This window comes from Dasypus novemcinctus, chromosome 3, assembly GCF_030445035.2.
Source record: "Dasypus novemcinctus isolate mDasNov1 chromosome 3, mDasNov1.1.hap2, whole genome shotgun sequence".
Lineage (NCBI taxonomy): Eukaryota > Metazoa > Chordata > Mammalia > Cingulata > Dasypodidae > Dasypus > Dasypus novemcinctus.
The window spans coordinates 3,385,669-3,406,332 of record NC_080675.1 but is presented as its reverse complement, the minus strand read 5'-3'; the positions used below and the strand labels follow the sequence as shown (position 1 = coordinate 3,406,332).

Here is a 20,664-nt window from a genome sequence, read left to right as displayed (position 1 = left end):
CTAAGATTCTCATATTGCTCATTCAGTGATTTCCTGATATCCTGTAGTTCTTTCTCTGTACTTTCCTTCATCCTCTTGAGCATTTTTAAGATCATTTTTTTAAAAGTCTTTGGTGTGTCCACATTCTGGTCTTCTTTGTTGGTGTTTTGTGGATTTCTGTCCTCTTCCTGTGGATGGGCCATCATTGCCTGTATCTTTGTTTGTCTTGTACTCTTGTTGTACACTGTACACTTTCATATTTTAAAATGTTAACTCTGGGATTTATTCCCTGAGAGGTCTGTTTCTTGATTTTGTAAGCAGCTGGTGATAGGACAGAGACTTTCTTGAGCTTCATTCTCCTCTCAGGAAGGCCTGCTCAGGCGAATGCTCTGTGCAGGGTTTTCCCTGTTTCTCTGGTCCTCTGTCTTATCCTGGGCTTTTTGGAGTTGTCCTCTCTGTTCCCCAGAGGACAAACATATCTGAAGCCAGCAGACCTTTGCCCCAGACTCTCCTCCTCTGTAGTTCCTTCCACTCCTTTTGTTGTCTCAGGCTGCTTTTGCCTGGAGGGCACATCCTGGCCGGAGGGGCTCACTGGAGCAGATATTCCCAATCCAGTCTTTCCCAGCCACAAAAGGACCAGGGACCAATGGAGGGGGCACAGACTGGCTCCAGAGTGCCCTAAGGGGGTTCCAGGAGCTTCTTCTACAGTTCTCCAAAGCTGAGCTTCCTTGGCCTTCCCAGGAAATTCAGCCCTTCACCTCATTGTCCCTGCAGCCTGTGGCAGTGCAGTGCTGTTACATCCTCCCTCGCGGGCTTTGTCCAGGGCACGTTGAAACGGTGGCTGCCCTCAGAGCCAGGACCCAGCAATCCAAAGTCACTACTCGAAAGCCACAATCAGGGATTGGCCATGCTCCCCCCTGTTCTTGGGGAAGAGGATTTTATGTCCCTTTCTGTCACCAGTGAGCTCCTCAGGGGCTGGACCCCAGGGTTGCCTGCCGTGAGAATTGGGCATGGGTACCAGTTCCCACCAGCGGAGAGAGCACTTTATACCTTCTCGGCCTCCTTCGCCCTCTCTTCCTTGGATGGTGTTTCAGGATAGTTGTTTCAGATAGTCCTGCTTGCTTGATGTTGCTCTGGCAGGAGGACTCAGTCCTGGAGCCCCCTACTCTGCCATCTTCCCACCCAATTGTTAACTTTTACATTTTGGTCATTGATACCTATTATACAATTACAACTGTTAAAAATTTTTTTTTCCAGGGGAGCGGATGTAGCTCAGTGATTGAGCGCCTGCTTCCCATGTACAAGGTCCTGGGTTTGATTCTCAGTACCTCCTAAAAATAAATAGATAGATAAATAAACTTTTTCCCAGCATTGGAGTGGCCCTGCTCCTCTGCTGCTCTGCCTCATGTCTGGGAAGAGGCAGGGCCGCCCACCTGCTAGTTCCTGGAGAGCGTCTGCCAGCGCTCAGCTCATGCTCCCGCCTGGCTCCAGCCAGCGGCCTCAAGTGTGCAGGTGTCCGAGAGGTGCATTTGGACTGCCCTGGGTCAGTGCCCTTCTTTCTAGGGGAGAAACTTGGCTTCTGTGGCTCGGAGTCTGACCGTGAGCGTGAAGCAGGAACAAGGCCAGCTTGAGTCCGCCCAGTGTGGAGTCAGTGCCCACTCAGCGTCTCGGGGTTTGACCCAAGAACAGCATGGCATGTCTTGGTCCCCACAGAGGGCCGAGCCTCACCGAGCCCACCCTAGCCTGGTCCCAGCTTGGGCCCCGTGTAGAGAGAGAACAGTCACAACACGAGTCAAATGCCAGTGTCCAGCCAGGTCCCAAAATGGATTCCACAGACAGCGGGGCAAGGCACTCATGGGAAAGGAGCTGGGCCTCGCAGCGGAGGTGGAGCAGCGCGGCGGAGGTGCCAGCCAGGGCCTGGGACTCAGGCGGGCTGCCCAGCTGCCTCAGCCTCATCTCCTCATCTTTCAAATGCAGGCCAGCAGCCTGTGTCCAGTCCAGTGTCCTGGGCAGGAGGGATGGTCTCATGTCTGTGAAGCACCTGGGTGGGTCCCTCTCGAGCCTTCACAGCGCAGATCCTCGGGCCTGCGGGGCACGTGCTCAAGGGAGCGTGACTTCGGCCTGGCTGGCCAAGGGGCTGCCTTCCCGGCCCGTGGCCGCTGAGCGCCGGGTGGCCTTCTTCTACCTGGGTTGTCTTTTACTGTTCTCCTGCCTCCTGAGAGAACGCAACAAGTCCATACCTGGTAGGTTTTGTCTCGGAGCTGGGAGGGGGGGCAGGGCGCCGTGGGAGGGGTGCTGGCCGCCCCTGAGCCAGGCGGGGGTGCCGAAGCACGGGCCAGGCCTCTCCATGCATGTCTGGCCAGCCTGGATGGCGGGGATGGGAGGTTTCCCTCTTCTCCAGCGGAAGGCTGCCGGCCTGGAGCTCAGGGGTGCCAGCTGCCAGGACTCGTGGCTGCTGTCGGTCGTTTCAGAAGCGAAGAAAGTGGTTGTCTAAGAGCGTTAAATGCTGCCTTGTGTGTTTTCTGGAATTCATTCGAAATGCTTTGTTGGATGTTTTTTGTTGGTGGTTTTTGTTTTTGTTTTTACGGTTGAGCGGGCTCAGAGCAATGAAAGGAACCTTTTCAGGACTTGGACTCTGCATTTGAGGATTTTGTTCAATACCAAATTAATTTACCCCCACACACACACGTGCCCTTTTTCCTGAGTTCCCACCTCTGCTCCTCCTGAGCGCTGGAACGGTCAGACTGGCCAGTCGGTCACAGTGTCCTCTCAGTCTACCCCTGGATTCTTCCCCGCTGCCTTGTCCTCCCTTTACCTCCTACCCGGCCACGGTGGTGGCCCATTTGTCAGTGCACCTTAGGGACACCAGCCGCGGTTGACAGTTATTTCCCTGACACAGCTCAGCGTCGCTCCACATTGCCCCTTGGATAAATCTCCAGTGCTCCGCGTGGCCTCTAAAGCCTCCAGTCACTCCAGGTAGCCTTCCGAGCTTTCCGTGCCATGGAGGCCCCCTTCCCTGGTGGGCTGTGCTCCAGGCGTGCCTGTCCCCCACGAGCCTTGCCCTGTTCCTGAGCACGGCTGCTCTGGGGCAGCAGGTGTTTAGGCCCAGTAGGCCATGGGGCAGAGTCCTTGCAGGCAGGGCCCTATGGGAAAGGTGAACCATCAAGGAAAGTGGGCACTCTTTGTAACTCCACATTTAAGTGCTTCTGGGATATGCAGTTTGGCACTACATTGGACTTTGTAATTGGTAATAAAAAACAATGCAGCCTCACATGCAGGTTCGGGGCATCCTCACAAGGAGTCCACTGGAAGAAACACCTCGCACCCTCCTGGGAAGCGTCTTGGCTGCTGCTTCAAGTTGCTATTGGTCTGCTCAGGGCGTGAAGCAGCCAGGGCAGTGTTCAGAGCCACGGTTTACGTGTTTCTTCCCTGCAGCTTGGTTTATCTTTACAGGAGTTCAGACATTGAAAGCATAAACTGGGAAGCAGCTGTGGCTCTAGCAATTGAGCTCCCACTTACCACATGGGAAGTCCTGGATTTGGTTCCTGGTGTCTCCTAAAGATGATGAGCAAGACAGTGAGCTGACATGATAGGCTGGCGCAGCGAGCAGATGCAACAAGAGACACAAGGAGGAAAACATAACGACAGACCCTGGATAAAGCAGGGAGCAGAAGTGGCTCAAGCAATTAGGTGCCTTCCTCCCACACAGAAGTTACCAGATTCGGTTCCTGGTACCTCCTAAAAGGAAGACAAGCACATAACAAACAGACACAGCAAATGCAAATAAAGAGGGGGTGGGGAGAAATAAATCTTTAAAAAGAAAGCAAGCATAAACTGTGAAAGCCTTTTTCTCTGCTGGCGGCTTTCGCAGCCTGTGATGAAAATGCGCTCTGTGCCACCTCACAGACAGTAACAGCTTTGGATGGTGTCAGGTCACTGTAAGGTTTCAGTGCCATCAGTCCTCTAAAGTGCAAGCAGAAATCGCAGTTTCAAGGGTGACTTTAGCTAACTGTCAAAGCATAGACATGAATTTTACCTTTAATTTCTTATTTAAGGCATAGCATCCCCTTCCTTTCTGCCAATATACAAATTACCAAGTCAATTCCTACTTTAAAATTCAATTGAAAATTAAATGACTGGCTACCAAACTCACTTGTAGAAACTGGATATGGAATTTTGCAATGATCTATTACTATCCTAGTTTTTGGAAGATAAGTTGCATTGTTTAGCAGATATTTAAAATGCTTATGACATTTTATGCATTATGTCAGGCATTTGAATGTTTAACAAACTAATGCAATTTGTAATTTAATTCATCTGGTCATGGCATTTCATGAAGAAATATTCAATGTCAGTTTATGCTTTAGGTAACAAATAGGATTATATTATACATTAATTTCTGTGGAAAACTATTTTATAAATAGCGAAATACCAAATAAGTGCCATTTTTCTAAAATATATGTTTAAAAAGTACTCCTAAAGGGGAAAATCCCTTCTCTGTTGAATAACGTTATTAAGAACTTTGCGTTTAATGGGAAAAGCAATCACAGAATGTGTCTGAGGAGTCAGGCTGGGTCACGGGAGGACACGCCATACACCTCAGCGACCTCCTCCGATTCACCCAGACCACCGCAGCAGCCCCGGGCAGAAAGGCCCTGCGGCTCCCCGTGCTCGGGCTCCCATGGGCCAGCCGCTGCTGCTCACAGCCGGACCAGCCGCCCGCCCGCCCGCCAGCCTTGACCAACTTCTCCAGGTCAAGGTCTCATGAACCTCAGGATTTGGGCAGCCCCGTGGAGGTCTCCACGAGTGGGAGACTGCTGAAGGCCCTTGGTCAAACCTGAGTTCAGAACAAGCTGCTTTATACACTGAAGGAGGATTCTAGCAGCCCATTATAATCTAGAAGAACACTTGCTTATAATCTGCGCTTACGTTCTTCTGAAGTGCTGCAGTTTAGCACTAGCTCTGACAAATCTACTGTGTGCTGATTGGCTTGTAGTTCCTCTTAGGGAAGTTGAAGACCCAATGGCAAGATTTGTCTTCTAAGTTAGCATTTGCTTCTCTGCTATTTCTGGAATTTACTGCTGAAGGGAATTTATTTTGATTGGTATGAACCTTTTAATATGCAGTGTTAGAATTCTGTGGAGTCTTTTGAACTTGCTGGTAATACATTTCATGAAAGATTAAAGAAGGAAAAAAATACAACTATTTTAAGTACAAGAGAAACCACCATCTATAGGAACTGTACAAAGGAACAACAGTAAGTCTCTGTGTAGCAGTCAATTAATAGTATTAAGTTGCTGTAATAACTGAAGACATATGAGGAGGCTCCCACACAGCCAGATCCCATGCCTGTGGGCTTTGGCATGGACTTGGCCGTGCCCGAGGCCTGGGACCACCGTGAGAGCAGCCCCTCGTCCGCCCTCTGTGTGCTCGCACCCCAGGCCCAGGCCCTCCTCTCCACTGCTGGGCTATGCCCCTGAGGTTGGCAGGCATTAACTTGCACCATTTTTTTTTCCTGTTTAAAAGTCAAACTGACCCATCACAGTTCAAAAACTTCTGTTTCTCAAAAGACACTTTTCAAAATGGAAATGCAAGCCACAGACTAGGAGAAAATATTCACAATACAGGTATCTGACAGGAGAACTCTGTTTAGAATTTCAAAGGCGCTTCTCTCACTCCATAATCAGAGGACAGTTATCCAGCTCTGAAAATGGACAAAAGACTGGATACTTCACCAAAGACGATGTGGGTCACCTGAGGAGACACTTTGTGAGAACTGGCTGAGCAGAACCTTTGCAGCCGGGTGTCTCGCTGGGTGTGAGGTCCAGCGATGGCCCGACGCCTCAGCCACCCCCTTTGCCTCCTGGCTTCGCTGCCTTCCTGCCCAGGGGTCCTGGGCAGCGCTCTGCGTGTCCACGCCTCGATGGTCTCGGGTATCAGCTGGGCCGAGTGGCTGCAGCCTTGCCTTGCGGCTTGAACGGGATGGGAACCTTGGCTGCCGCCTGTCTTGCCACAGCTGCTCGGTAACTTGGAGCTGCTGCTGTTTTTGCCAAGAGAGACTATTGTCAAGTGTAATTTCTTTTTGAAGGCACCTTTTTTTCCTTCTTAAAGTCATTTTAATCAACAAGAAGAAATGTGAAAATAAAGATGAAAATCCACTGGAGGCTTAGATCATTCATGTTCATTCTAATACAGGTCAAGATTACCAGCTTATACAAGTTCCCATCCCCAAATCTAGAGTTTGCTCATGGTGGCTCACGTCCGGTGAAGCTGCAGGCGTGGCCCGTGTTGCAGAGGGCTGAGCCTGGCGCTCAGCATCTTGGCTGCTCCACTGGGTGTAGAGGGGCTGCCACGTGGACCTGGGAGGTGGCAGGGCAGCCAGAGGCCTTTCTAACCGCCCTGTGTAGGCCGTCTGCTGATGCTGTGGCCTCAGTCCAGCCAAAAGTGCAGGCTCCTCTTTTCCTTTGAAGGATAGAACCGAAGGTCACTGATTAAATGAAAGGTTAGTCATTTTACAAAAGCAGTTATGCTCTGTGCTTTCCCCTTATTTGTCTACAGGAGGTGTAAAGCTGACGAGCGTGGCATGCGGGAATCAGCACGTCTGGGCCTGTGATTCCAGGGGTGGAGTTCACTTCCGCGTCGGAACCCAGCCTCTGAACCCCAGCCTGATGCTCCCTGCCTGGATAACCATTGAGTCGCCTGCCCAGGTAAGCAGAAGTTAGCTGGGAGGGGCTCGCTCCTCGGCTCGGGAGGGGCTGCTGGGCTGCGGTCGTGGGGAAGCGAGGAGCACAGCCCGGGGGGAGCAGCGTGCCCAGGCCCAGCACACTCGCTCCCTGGCGTCCCAGATCTGGAATTGAATATCTGTGACATTTTGAGCTGAACAGACCTTCAGAGACCATTTGAGCCAACAATAAGTTTATTTCCTTTCAAAAATACTGTGTTTCTGAATTTTTGCAAAATGAACATTATGATTTTTAATCAAACAATACCCAAAAGTATAAAGAAGAAAGTGAAAGTCACTTAAAATTATATCTGGCAGTAACTTCCTATCAGCACTTTGTGAGAACCCATCCTGGTTTGTCGAAGAAATTCCCCTGCCCTGCCCCACGTGGCCCCACTCCTGCCATATTTAAATGCATGTAGTTTTCTCTTTGGACTGTTCCACCACCCAAACCAGAGGCTGCTTTTAGAGACTGTTAACAACCGCCTAGGCTTGGGTGCTATTAAGAGATCCCGGGGCCACATCTTCCTCAGAACAACTTGCCTGGACGCCTGCTAGCCCCGGTTGCGGTGTCGTTTGCTTGTGGATATCCCATTGTGCTAGCACCATCTGAGCATTCTTTTCTCATTAGATGGTTCTGGTACTCTGCAAAAATCAGGTGGTCCTGGCTATGTGCGTTTCTTAATAGACTCTCCGTTCTGTTCCAGTGATAGGTCAGTACCACGCTGTCCTGATGACTTTGCTTTCTTGTAAGTTTTGAAGAGAAGTGTGAATCCTCCAACTTGGTTCTTCATTTTCAATATTGTTTTGCTCTTCTGAGTCCCTTGCATAGCCCTGTGAGATTTGGAATCAGCTTTTGAATTTCTGCAGAGAAGCCGGGATTCTGATGGGGCCTGTGTTGAGTCTGCAGACCACCTTAGGGAGTGCTCCCCTCAGGAGACTGAGTCTTCCCATTCCTGAATGTAGGCGGTCTTTCCACTGGCTTAGGTCTTCTTTAGTTTTTTAAACAGTGCTTGTAGTTTTCAGTGTGCAAGTCTTGCCAATCTCCTTGGCTAAATTTATTCCTAAGTATTTTATTCTTTCTTTTTGATTCTATTGTAAATGGAATTGTTTTCTTGATTTCATTTTCAGATTGTTCAGTTCTAGTGCATAGAAATACTTTTGATTTTTGAGTATTGATCTTGTAGCCTGCAACATTGCCAAACTTCTTTATAGTTTTGTTGTTGTTTTTTAGGAGGTACCAGGATTGAACCTGGGACCCCGTACATGTGAAGCAGGCGCTCAACCACTGGGCTACACCTGCTCCCCGCTAATAGATTTTTTTTGGCAGATTCCTTAGGATTTCCTACCTACAGAATCTTGTCATTTGCAAATAGAGATGATTTTACATCTTCCTTTCCCATTGGGATGCCTTTTATTTCTTACCTAGTTGCCCTGACGATAACCTCCACCATAATTATATCAAATAGAAGTAGCAAGAGCAGCCATTCATTGTCTAGTTCATCACGTTAGGGAAAAGCATTCATTCTTTACCGTTGAGTGTGAAGTTGGCTGTGTTACCAAACTGAGGAAGTTACCTTCTATTCCAAGCTTGTGGAGTGTTTTTATCATAAAAAGGTATTGGGTTGTTTGTTTGTTTGTTCCAAATGCTTTTTCTATACCTGTTCAGATGATCATGTGGGTTTGGTCCTTTATTTTTAATATTTATGTAATCTGGATACTCAATTCAGAATGATATATTGTATTATATGATATTGGGATGTTAAACAAACTTTGGGGAGCAGATGTGGCTCAGGCGACTGAGCACCTGCTTCCCACATGGGAGGTCCCAGGTTCAGTTCCCAGTGCCTCCTGAAAACAAAAAAAACAACTCAGGGGAGCCAGTGTGGCTCAGTGGTTGAGCACTGGCTTCCCACATACAGGGCCCTGGGTTCAATCCCCAGCCCCAGTACAAACAAACGAACAAAATAACTTTGCATTCCTGGGATAAATCCCACTTGGTCAGGGGGTCCTGGGGTATACTCCTTTGTGTAGGTTGCTGTATTTGGGTTGCTAATATTTTCTTGAGGGTTTTTATGTGCACTTTCATGAGGGTTGTTGGTCTGTGGTTTTATTCTCTTGTGATGTCTTTGTCTGGTTTTGATATCAGGATAAAACTGGCCTCAGAATAAGTTGGGGAGTGTTCCCTCCTTTTCCATTGAGAAGTCTGTGAAAGATCGGTGTTGGTTTTTCTATAAATATTTGGTAGAATTCACAACTGTAACCATCTGGCCTGGGCTTTTCTTTGTGGGACGTTTTTGATGACTGATTCCATCTCTTTCTTGCTATAATCAGTTCGGATTTTCTATTTCTTTTTTAATCAGTTTCAGTAGTTTGTCTTTCTAGAAATTTTTCTGTTTCATCTCTGTCATCTAATTTGTTGGCATACAATTATTCTTAGTATTCCCTTAAAATGCTTTTTATTTCTGTAAGTTCAGTAGTAATGTCCCCTCTCTCATTCCTGAAATTTCGTTAGTAATTTGAGTATTCTTTTTTCCTTGCTCAGTCTTCCTAAAGGTTTGTCAGTGTTACTGATTTTTCTAAAACCAACTTTTGGTTTTGTTGATTTTCTCTATTTCATTTACTTGCACTTTATTCATTCTTCCACACATGCATTTTTCCAGTGCTCTCTTGATAGAGGTTTTTCGGATGGATCCTGTCATGTTTGTCGTGTTTATCATGCACCCGCACGAGTCCTGCAGGGATGCTGGCCTGTGAAGCTTTGCAGGGGCATGGTCAGTCAAGGACTGCTCGTGGCCGGCCTAGGTGTGCGGGCTGTGTGGCAGCAGAGCGCTGCTCAGGGCCTGGCCTCGCTGTTTCCCACCAAGCCACGGCCGGGGCCCGGGTGGTGGGTGAAGCCCCAAATGCCTGCCCCTTTCTCCTCGAGGGTTCTAAAATAACTTCTAGGAAGCAAAACTAAAATTGGAGGAAGAAAGCTTTACTTGGATTTCTCTATTGGCCAGGAAAATGACCGAAATAGAACAAGTTTACCTGAAAGAGCCTCAATGCTGTGCTCTGAATAAAGCTAAATGGGCTGTGAACAGCTATCTCCAGTAGTTCCTGCTGAATCAGACCATGCTCTCTTATTCATTTGACTTTTAGTGTACTCTGCCATGGAATTTGTAGGTACAAAATGCTTTTTTTTTTTTTTGGCATTCACATAATAAATTTCTTTATAAATATATTCAGCATACTCTACATGTTCAAGAGTTTGATCCTTTTTTCCAAGATGGCACATCTTCATAGCTGTTTCATAGATGAACCAAAACATCTTTATTTGCTAAGCACTGGTGTCTTAATATAAAGAAAGGTGTGGAAAATCCAGATCCAAAGTAAAAAGTTATCATAATCTGTGGCCACTACTTGTTTTCCACTGAAAATGACCACCTTCTTCCCTGGGCCTGGCACAGAGCACAAAGGCAGTGACCTTGCTCCGCTCTGCCCCAGCATGGTGTGGTTGGAGGCGCTGCCAAAGGCGCAGGGATGGAGGGCAGCACAAGTGGCGGCGCTGACTCCTCCTGATTTCACGACCTTGTCTTCGAAAGGGAGCATGGGAAACCACGAGATGCTTTTTAAATGGTTCCAGGGCGGGGGCGGGGGGCAGGCTGTACATTGCACCTGTCCAGCCTTGGCCCTGTCCTTAATCCTGTTTCAGTCCAGGGAGGCAGAACGGTCAGGCGCTGTCCCCGCTTCCCAGAGGAAGCAGTTACATGACCTGCCCATCCTCAGCGCCTCCTGGGTGAGGGAGCAGGATGGGATCTGGGGGAGCCACGGGGGTCAGGGATGGGGAGCCTGCAGGTGGCAGAGGGAGGAGCCGCCGCGGCGTGTTAGACTCCACCTCACGCCGAGCTGAAGGATGGCGCCCGCCTGCGTCCCAGAGGCGCAGAGGATTCCCGAGAAGTGGCCAGGTGGGAGGGGCAAGGGGTTGGTAGAGGGATTCTGAAAGTCAGGAAGGTGTAGGTGTATTAGAAAGGAAATGGTTTACATTGTTTATCATGATCAGCACCTCCCTACTTCATTTTTATTTTTCAACTTCAACTTCTTGATGGCAAGCAGGATGTATTTTCAGTTGACACTGACATGGAAGCAGGTGATAATTTTATACTCATGAGCACAGGGGTGAAGCAACAGAACTGATTTAAAATCAGCAGTAGCCTCACTCTATTTTTGTTCCCTATTATCTTCTCTAGTAAAACCTCCCTCCTGTGGTAGTTGTGGGGTGAAGTTTTAACAAGTACTCAAAACAAATGACTGGTTTTCACGCTTGCTAGCATTAGAAGGATTTGAGAAAATAAGTGTAGTTGCCTTCAGCATCTCATGAGTTTGGAGTTTGCTGCCTGCCTCAGTTGGAGGATTTTCTGTCTGTGTTAGAGGGCACAGTTGTTGATGGGATATTTCCACACATCAGGACTCTGTCGGACTGAACAGGAGGATAGAAGAAGAAAGCAGGGAGCAGATGTGGCTCGAGCAGTTGAGCGCCTGCTTCCCACGTGAGAGGTCCCAGGTTCAGTTGCCAGTGCCTCCTGGAAAACCAAACAAGCAAAACAGACAAGAAAGCCAAGTCAGGGAAGCCGACGAGGCTCAGTGGTTGAGGTCGGGTTCAGTCCCTGGCCTCATGTACCTCAAAAAAGAAATAGAAGAAGAAAGCCCTCCTGCTGCCACAGCCCAGCCTCGCCCCTTCTCTCAGGCATGGCCCTCTCCGCGCCCGGCCCCCACCCTCACCTCCTGCTCCTCTCGGCGCCTCCAGAACTGACCTTGCTCCTGCCGGGCCACCACGGGCATGGCCACACAGGGAGGAAGCTCTTGCTCTCGGCTGTCCCTTCCTCCTCGGACCAGCGCAGTGGGAGACGGTGTGCTGTGCCTGGAGCACATGTTTGGCTCAGAAAAGAAAGAAATATGGCAAACCAAGGCAGATGGAATCAGCAAACAATGTTATGCCTGGCAAAAATGGACAAATTCTTTGAAATATACAAATTACATATCTGATGCAAGAAGCAATAGAAATCTCAGCAGACTCTAACAAGTAAAGAGATTGGATCAGTAATTTAAAATCGCCCAACAAAAGAAAGTACGGGACCAGAAAGTTGCACTGATGATTTCCACCAAATATTTAAAGATTTAACGAGTCCTTCTCATACTCTTCCTGAAGTGTAGAAGAGGGGGGGATTACTTCCTAACTCCTTCTATGAGGCCAGCATTACCCTGATACCAAAGACATAAAAACGGCACAAGAAAAGAATATTACAGACCAATCTCCCTTATATTATAGATGCAAAAATCGTCAACAAAATAATGGCAACCTAAAACAACATTATACAGCAAGACCAAGTAGAATTTATTCCAGAAACATAAGAATAGTTCAACATGAAGTCAATCAGTATAACTCACCTCAATAAATGAAGGGGAAACACCACATGATCACCTCAGCTGATGCAGAAAGGGCATTTGACAAAATCCATCGTCCTTTCATGATTTAAAAAACACTCAGAAAACTAAGAATAGAAGGGAACTTTCTCAACCTGATAAAGGACATTTATGAAAAACCCACAGCAAATATACTCAGTGGCAAAATACTGGACGCTTTTCCCTAAGATCATCAGGGACAGTGGTGCCTGCCATTACCACTGCTGTACAACATTATGCCGCAGGTCTAGCTAGAGCAATCAGGCAAGAGAAAGATAAAAGGCATCCAGGTTAAAAGGAAGAAGTCAAATCCTTATTCATCAGACAACATGATTTAGATATAGAAAGCTCCTAGAACTAATAAACAAATCCAGGAAATAAACACTCAGAAGTCAGTCAGGTTCCAATACACCAGTAATGAGCAATCTGAAAAGGAAATCAGGAAACAATTCCATTTACAATTGCATCTAAAAGAATAAAATACCTAGAAATTAACCAAGGAAGTGGAAAGACTTGTGCACCAGTAACTGCAAAACATTGCTGAAAGAAACTAAAAAAGACCTAAATAAATGAAAAGACATCCTGTGTTCATGAATTGAAAGATGTTAAGATATCAATCTGCATAAAGCAATCTATAAGATCAATGCATTCCCTGTCAAAATTCCAGCAGCCTTTTCTGCAGAAATGGAAAAGCTGATCCCCAGATTCATGTGGAATTACAAGGGGCCCTGAGTAGCCAAACGGTCTTGAAAAAGAAGAACAAAGTTGGAGGACTCAACTTCTTGATTTCAAAACTTACTACAAAACTACAATAATTAAAACAATATAGTACTGGCATAAGAACAGACATAGACCCATAGGATAGAATCAAGGGTCCAGATATTAATCCACACATCTGTGGCCAGTTGATTTTCAACAAAGGTGCCAACTCCATTCAATGGGGAAAGCATAGTCCCTTCAACAAATGATGCTGGGACAATGGGATATCCACATGCAAAAGAGTGTGGACCCCTGCCTCTCACCATGTACAAAAATTAATTCAAAATGGATCAATGACCTAAATGTCAGAGCTAAATGTCAAAACTCTTACAAGAAAACAAGGAAATAGCTTCAGGACCTGTGGTAGGCAATAGATTTTTGGATTTTACACCAAAAGGACAAGCAACAAAAGAAGAAAAAAAAAGATAAAATGGACTTCATCAAACTTAAAATTTACGTGCATCTGAGGATATCGAGAAAGTGAAAAGACAGCCTGCATAATGGGAGAAAGTATTTGTAGACCACATTGTAATCTGATAAGGGTTTAATATCCAGAATATATAAAGAACTACAACTCAACAACAAAAAGACAACCCAATTAAGAAATAGTCAAGGATTTGAATAGTAATTTCTCCAAAGAAGATACTCACATGGCCAATAAGTATATGAAAACATGCTCCACATCATAAGCCATTAAAGAAATGCAGTGAGCTGCCACTTCGCCCTGCTGGGATTAGTGCTTAAAAAACTGAAAATAACAAGTGTCGGCAAGGAAGCGGAAAAATAGGGACCCTCATGCATTGTAGGTAGAGATGTAAAATGGTGCAGTCTGGCAGCTCCTCAGAAAGTTAAACGCAGAACCACCTTAAGAGCCAGCAATTCCTCTCCTAGGTATTTACCCAGAAGAGTTGAAAGCAGGGGCTCAAACAGATATCTGTAGTCCAGTGTTCATCTCGTTCACAGAGGTCAGAAGGTGGAAGCAGCCCACGTGTTCCGCAGGTGAAGGGATAAAGTCCACAGGACAGAATGTTGTGCAGCTGTGGTCCCCGTACAGCTTCCTTCTAAGCCAGACACAGAAGGACCGATGTATGAGCTCTCCTACATGAGATACTTAGGATAAGCAAATTCAGAGAGACAGAACGCAGAGCAGTGGGTCCCAGGGGTGGGGCAGCGGCATGGAGAGTGCCTGCTAAAGGAGCTTTGGTTTGAGATGATGGATGTAGACTGAAATAGTGGTGACAGTTGCAGTCTTGTCAATATACTTGATGTCAGGGAATTGCCACTTAAAAATGCTTAAAATGATTTTGTATTTTGTCCATTTTACTGCAACTAAAAATAAATAAACCTTAAAGTGTCCAGGCCTGGGCCCCTCCCCTGGAGATGCTAGTTCTGCAGGTCTAGAGTGGGCCTGGGTGGTTTGGACCTCTTTGTTTTTTAATTAGTCAGACACGCACATAATTTATTGGGTCAGTTAGCTCTACAAGGTGTGCGACAAAAAAAAAGCCCCCCCCACGCTCCCCTGCCAAGAGAACTACTTTCAGCTTTTTAGCTTCCCACCTCTGAATAACTGCTTACATGGCTATTTCTTGATCTTCGTAGAGTTTCCGAGGGTGGGGTAGAGGGCACTCTCATGCTTTCTTGCCCCGACAGACACGATGAGCCCCCACCTCCACCCTGGCCACACGGCTCAGTGTTGGTGGGATCACGAGGGGGTGTGCGCCTCCCAGCTGGGCAGGGGATAAGCCACACTTCGGTTTTCTCTTCTGTACTGCTCCTGATTTTCCTGGGCTTGGTCATCTTTTCATCTCATTTTCTGAGTCCTCTCGCACACAGCCAGCCCAGGCTCTCTACCAGTTGAATAAACTGCCTCTCCGTGCAGGTGGACACTCAGGTGTTCTCTGCCTCCTGTCTTCCAGGAGAGATCTCTCCTGGGCCCTCTGGCCTGCCCTGTGCTGACTGGCTGTCCACCTGGTGGCAGCTGCCACCCCAGCTTGTCCTTCACCGCCACTCTGGGCAGCCCCCATCTCCCTCTCACCCTGTGTCCTCCCCTTTCTGTTTTTGTTTTTTGTGTGTGTGTGTTTATTCATTTTTTTAATATTACCCCCCACCCCCTCACCCCACTACTCTCCCCATAGCAACGTTCTCCTCCATTATCATGAGACATCCATTGCATTTGGTGAGTACATCTCTGGGCATCGCTGCACCCCATGGTCTATGGTCCACACCATAGCCCACACGCTCCCACGTTCCACCCAGTGGGCCATGGGAGGGCATACACTGTCTGGTAATTGTCCCTGCAGCACCACCCAGGACAACTCCAAGTCCCGAAAACACTCCCACATCTTATCTCTTCCTCCCACTCCGTACCCCCAGCAGCCACCATGGCCACTTTCTGCACACCAATGCCACATTTTCTTCGATTACTAATCAACAATAGTTCATGAATAGAATATCAGTAAGTCCACTCTCATCCATACTCTATTCCTCCATCCTGTGGACCCTGGAATGGTTGTGTCCACTCCACATCCATATCAAGAGGGGGCTTAGATTCCACATGGATGCTGGATGCCATCCTCCTGCTTGCAGTTGTAGGCACTCTTGGCTCCATGCGGTAGTGGTTCCCCTTTCTGTTTTGGTGGAGCTTACCTTCCACCAGATTCCTGAGGAACGGTTGGTGCTAGGTAATGTTCTGAGAATATCTTTCATCAACCTTTGCCCTTGACCTTGACTGGATATAGAAGTCTAGGTTGGGAGTCATTTTCCTTTAGATTTTTGAAGGTTTTCCCCCTGGGTTCAGTCCCGGCCCCCAGTACCTCAGCAACAACAACAAAGTTAGAATAGAGAGAGGCGTGACCTGGGAAAGGCCACCCAGAAAGCACAGCTGGCCCTTCTGACGACCACTTTTGGTTTGGGCGAAGGTTTCCTTCCAGAAGTCGTCCGGGCACTGGCGGCTCTTGGAGTCGTCTGCCTCCAGCTCCTGAACTGGTTTTTGAACTTTATCCACATTCACATAAGGTCCGTCCCGAAATGATCTGCCTAAACAGCCGTTTCCTTTGGTGTGCCGTTTCAGGATGTCTTCTCCCTGCCTGGTTTCCTCACTCTGGCTGAGGGAAGCACGGAGGGGCCGGGTCCCGGGTGTCTGGCCTCGCGGCCTCTGCAGTGCCCAACTCGACAGGCCCTCGGGAGCCCCGAGCCTGGTGAGGATGACAAGCCTGGCACATGCCCTCCGGGGACGCCCATCTGGGGAGAGGGTGTGGGGGTGCGTGGAGAAGGCATCTGCTTCTGTCCCACGGATGGGAGTGACCTGGACGGCCGGCACCACAGGTGCTCTGTGCGCGGGGCCCTGTGGAGCAGCGGAACCCGCAGAGGGGCCTGGGGAGGCGCAGGCAGAGCTGGGAGGCGGGAGCTGGCCTTCCCCGATGCCCAGCCCAGGGCCGTGGGCCGAGAGGCGCGTGGCGCCTGCTGGAGAGGGCACAACGGGCCACAGGGCTGGCCCTTCTGCAGGCAGAGCAGGCCCAGGGAGGCCGCCCAGGACACTGGCAGCCCAAGTAGGACGGCTCGAGGCAGTGGGCAGTAGGAGGCCACTGCCGTCATGCAGAGCTCGTGGCCTCATGAAAACTTGTAGCAAGTCGGAGGTCAGGAGCAGGTGGATGACCCATTTGGCTGCACGCTTGCCCTGCTGCAGCCTTACCAGTTGATGAAGGTGTGGCGTGCGCCTTCCAACCAAGCCAAAGCGGCAGTGAAAACTTTGGCTGGGGAAATGTTCCCATGATCTGTGGTTAATTGAATCATTTCTCTACCAGTGTGTGGTCTTAACACAACTAATGGAGTGGCTGTGGTCAGATGAACTCTTCGAGATGAGGAAAGTGGACTTAGAGTTTACAAGTACTGTGTGTTTACTCAAAAACAAATTTTTGATTACCAGGAAACAACTGTCACATCTCTAGCCTGTGTTATCTAAACTGCACAGTGTTTGACCACACCTCACAACTGAGATCAACCCCTTCAACTGAGAAGAGTCACTGCAGACTCCTCCCAGGGTGGAGGCACCCAGGGGTGTCGGTCACATTAAAATTTTGGTCCTTAACTTAAATTCCACTTCTAGTTGAAAATCTAAATGTATAAAATAAACTAACAAATTCTATTGAGAGTCTCTTATGATGATAGAAAGTAATGGTTTGTTCTGTAACCAACCCTGGTGGCTGGGAATAAAGAAAACACACTGCATGTTCTTAATAATTATTATGATTTTTGAGAACATGGGATAGCAGTTTTGTTTTTTTTTTTTCTTTTCACAAAATCTTGTTTAAGGGAAAATTTACATCCCACCCCAACCACCTCTCTGACCTGTAAAGATCACAGCACTTCCTCTGTGGCTGTAATTAGAGGAACAGCCCCCCACGCATGGACTCTGTACACACACACACACACACACACTTTGGAAGCATTTCCAAATTGTTTTTAAATCTTAAAGTTACTTATTTACTCCATTTTGCAAGTTTGCATCCTTCATTCCTTTTCTGTTTCATTTTTATAAAGTTCTGAATATGAATAATTCAACCAAATTTTAGACTTGTCTACTTTTTTCTTATTTGAAATGTTTGTTGAGATAATTGTAGGTTCACACGCATTTGAAACAAATAACACAGAGCTCCTGTGTACCCGTTACCTATTTCCCTCCGGTGGTAACATCTTACAAAACTCCAGTCCACTGTCACAACCAAGGCTTGTCAGTTGTTTCTATTCATTGTGTAAAATACACATGTATTAGTCAGCCAAAAGGGTGCTAATGCAAAATACCAGAAGTCTGTTGGCTTAAAAAGGGTATTTATTTGGGGTAGGAGCTTACAGATACCAGGCCATAAAGCGTAGGTTACTTCCCTCACCAAAGTCTTTTGCCACGTGTTGGAGCAAGATGGCTGCCGACGTCTGCCAGGGCTCAGGCTTCCTGGGTTCCTCCCTTCCAGGGTCTTGCTTTTCTCTGGGTTCAGGGTTCCTGCCTTCCTGGGGCTTGCTTCTCTTTCCTCTGTGTGCTTACTTCCTGGGGCTTCAGCTTAAGACTTCCGCATGAAACTCCATCTAAACTCTTAACATCAAAAACCGCTAACTCCGTCCTTTGCCATGCCTTTTATCTGCCTTTTATCTCAGAGCCCTAATCATAACTTAATCATGCCCAGTTGCAGACCAGATTACAAACACAATCCAGTATCTATTTTTGGAATTCATAACCATATCAAATTGCTGTAACACATAACACCTGTTTAGCATTGGTGACATTTAATACATTCACCGTTGTGCAACCATCACCACTAGCTAGTTCTAGAACATTTTCATCACCCCAAAAGGAAATCCTTCACCCCTTAAGCACTTACCTATACCCCTCTTCCCCGCCCACCAATTTACCTAATCTGGATAAAAATGGGATTGTAGCATATGTGGCCTTAATGTGTCTGAATTCTTTCACCTAGCATAATATTGTCAAAGTTTATCCACGTAGTAGCATGAATCAGTACTTTATTCTCTTCTCATGGCTAAATACTATTACATCATACAGATAATACCACATCTTTTTCTCCATTCATTAGTTGATGGACTTTGGGTTGTTTCCACCTTTGGGCTCTTAGGAATAATGCTGCATGTACACGCTTTTGTTTGAACCCCTGTTTTCAGGTTTTTGCAGTATGTATCTAGGGCTGGAATTGCTGGATCACATGGTAATTCCCACAGTGGCTGCACCGTTGTACATTTCTGCCAGCAGTGCACGCGGGCTCCAGTTTCTCCACATCCTCCCAGTCTTGCTTGTTTTTGTTTTTATTTTCTTAGAACCGTCCTAGAGGGTGTGGAGTAGTTTCCATTGTGGTTTGGATCTGCGTGTCCTCAATGCGCAGCGAGCGTTGAGCAGCTGCTCATGTGCTTGTTGGCCATTCGTGCCTCCTCTTCGGAGAAACCCCCGTTTAGGTCTTTTGCCCTTTTTTTTTTTAAGATTTATTTTTTTATTTATTTAATTTCCCCCCCTCCCCTGGTTGTCTGTTCTTGGTGTCTATTTGCTGCGTCTTGTTTCTTTGTCCGCTTCTGTTGTCGTCAGTGGCACGGGAAGTGTGGGCGGCGCCATTCCTGGGCAGGCTGCACTTTCTTTTCACGCTGGGCGGCTTTCCTCATGGGCGCCCTCCTTGCGCGTGGGGCTCCCCACGCGGGGGACACCCTTGCGTGGCACGGCACTCCTTGCGCGCATCAGCACTGCCCCTGGCCAGCTCCACACGGGTCAAGGAGGCCCGGGGTTTGAACCATGGACCTCCCATGTGGTAGACGGACGCCCTAACACTGGGCCAAAGTCCGTTTCCCTTTTGCCCATTTTTAATTGGGTTGTTTGTCTTTTCGTTATTGAGCTTTAAGATAGACCCTTGTCACACACATAAATTGCAAATATTTTCTCCCATTCTGTATGTTGTCTCTTTACTTTCTTGATATTATTCTTTGATGCACAAACATTGTTAATTTTGAGCAAGTCTAATTTATTGTTTTCATTGGTTTCTTACACTTCTGGTATCATATCTGAGAAACTGTTGCCAAATCTAAGATCATAAAGATTTACACTTCTGTTTTTGCTCTTTTATTTAGGCTTTGAGCCATTTGGAGTTAGTTTTCGTGTATAAGGTAAGGGTCCAGTGTCACTCTTGCGCATGTGATGTCCAATTGTTCCAGCACCATTTGTTGAAGAGACTGTTCTTTCCCCACTGAATGGACTTGGCACCCTTGTTGAAAGTCAGTTGGTTATAGATATGAAGGTCTATTTCTGGACTCTAAATTCTATTCTCTTGGCCTGTTTGTTTGTCCTTATGCCAGTACCTCACTATTTTGGCTCCAATAGCTTTGTAAGTTTTGAAATCGGGAAGTATGAGTCCTCCAACTTTGTTCTTCATTTTTACAGTTGTTTTGGTTATTCTGGGCCCCTGCATTTCCATATGAATTTTAGGGTGAGCTTTTCTTCAAAAAAAGGCCACTGGGATTTCGATAGGGATTACGCTGAATCTGTAGATCACTTTAGGTAGTAGTGTTTTGCCTACTTATTTTTAGTTAGTTTTCTTTTAATCTGTGTTAGAATATACATACATAAAAATAATTTTAACCACTATTAAGTGTACAATTCTGTGACATTAAGTATGCTGACAATGTTGTTTAACCTTCACCACTATTGCCAGAACATTTTTATCATCCCAAACAGAACCTTGTACCCATTAAGTAGTAACTCCCCATTTCCCCTCACCCCATGCCCTGGGTAACCTCTGATCTCCTTTTGTCTCTATAATTGCTTATTCTAGATACTCCACGCAAGTGGAATCATAGAATCTCGGTCCTTTTGTGCTGGCTTATTTCACCAAGCATCGTGTTCTCAAGGTCGTCCGTTCTGGAGCCTGTAGCATGGACTGAATGACACTCCTTTTAAGGCTGACTAGAATTCCGTTGTGTGGCCAGCCCACGTTTTGTTATCCTCTGTAGGTGGACACTTGGGTGGTTTCCAGCCTTTTGGCTATTATGAATAATTCTGTTGTGAACATTGGTGAACAGATATTTGTTCAAGTCCCTACTTGCAGTACTTTGGGGTATATACCTAGGAGTTGAACTACTGGGTCATACAGTAATTCTATGCCTAACTTTCTGAGACCTGCCAAACTGTTTTCCACAGCAGCTATACCATTTTACATTCCCACAAGCAATACTTGAGAGTTCTGGTTTCTCCACATCGTCACCAACATTTGTTGTAT

The 20,664-nt window shown here is 47.0% G+C and overlaps 1 protein-coding gene across 2 annotated transcripts in view; it reads left to right on the top strand.

Annotated features, from left to right (window-relative positions):
- TECPR2 (tectonin beta-propeller repeat containing 2) overlaps nt 1-20,664 on the top strand; it is a 136,847-nt gene that overhangs the window by 107,283 nt on the left and 8,900 nt on the right. For both annotated transcript variants that reach the window (XM_004483537.3, XM_004483536.4), the window contains exon 17: nt 6,538-6,686. In XM_004483537.3, coding sequence (XP_004483594.2) covers nt 6,538-6,686 — 149 coding nt within the window. The remainder of the gene's footprint in view (nt 1-6,537; nt 6,687-20,664) is intronic.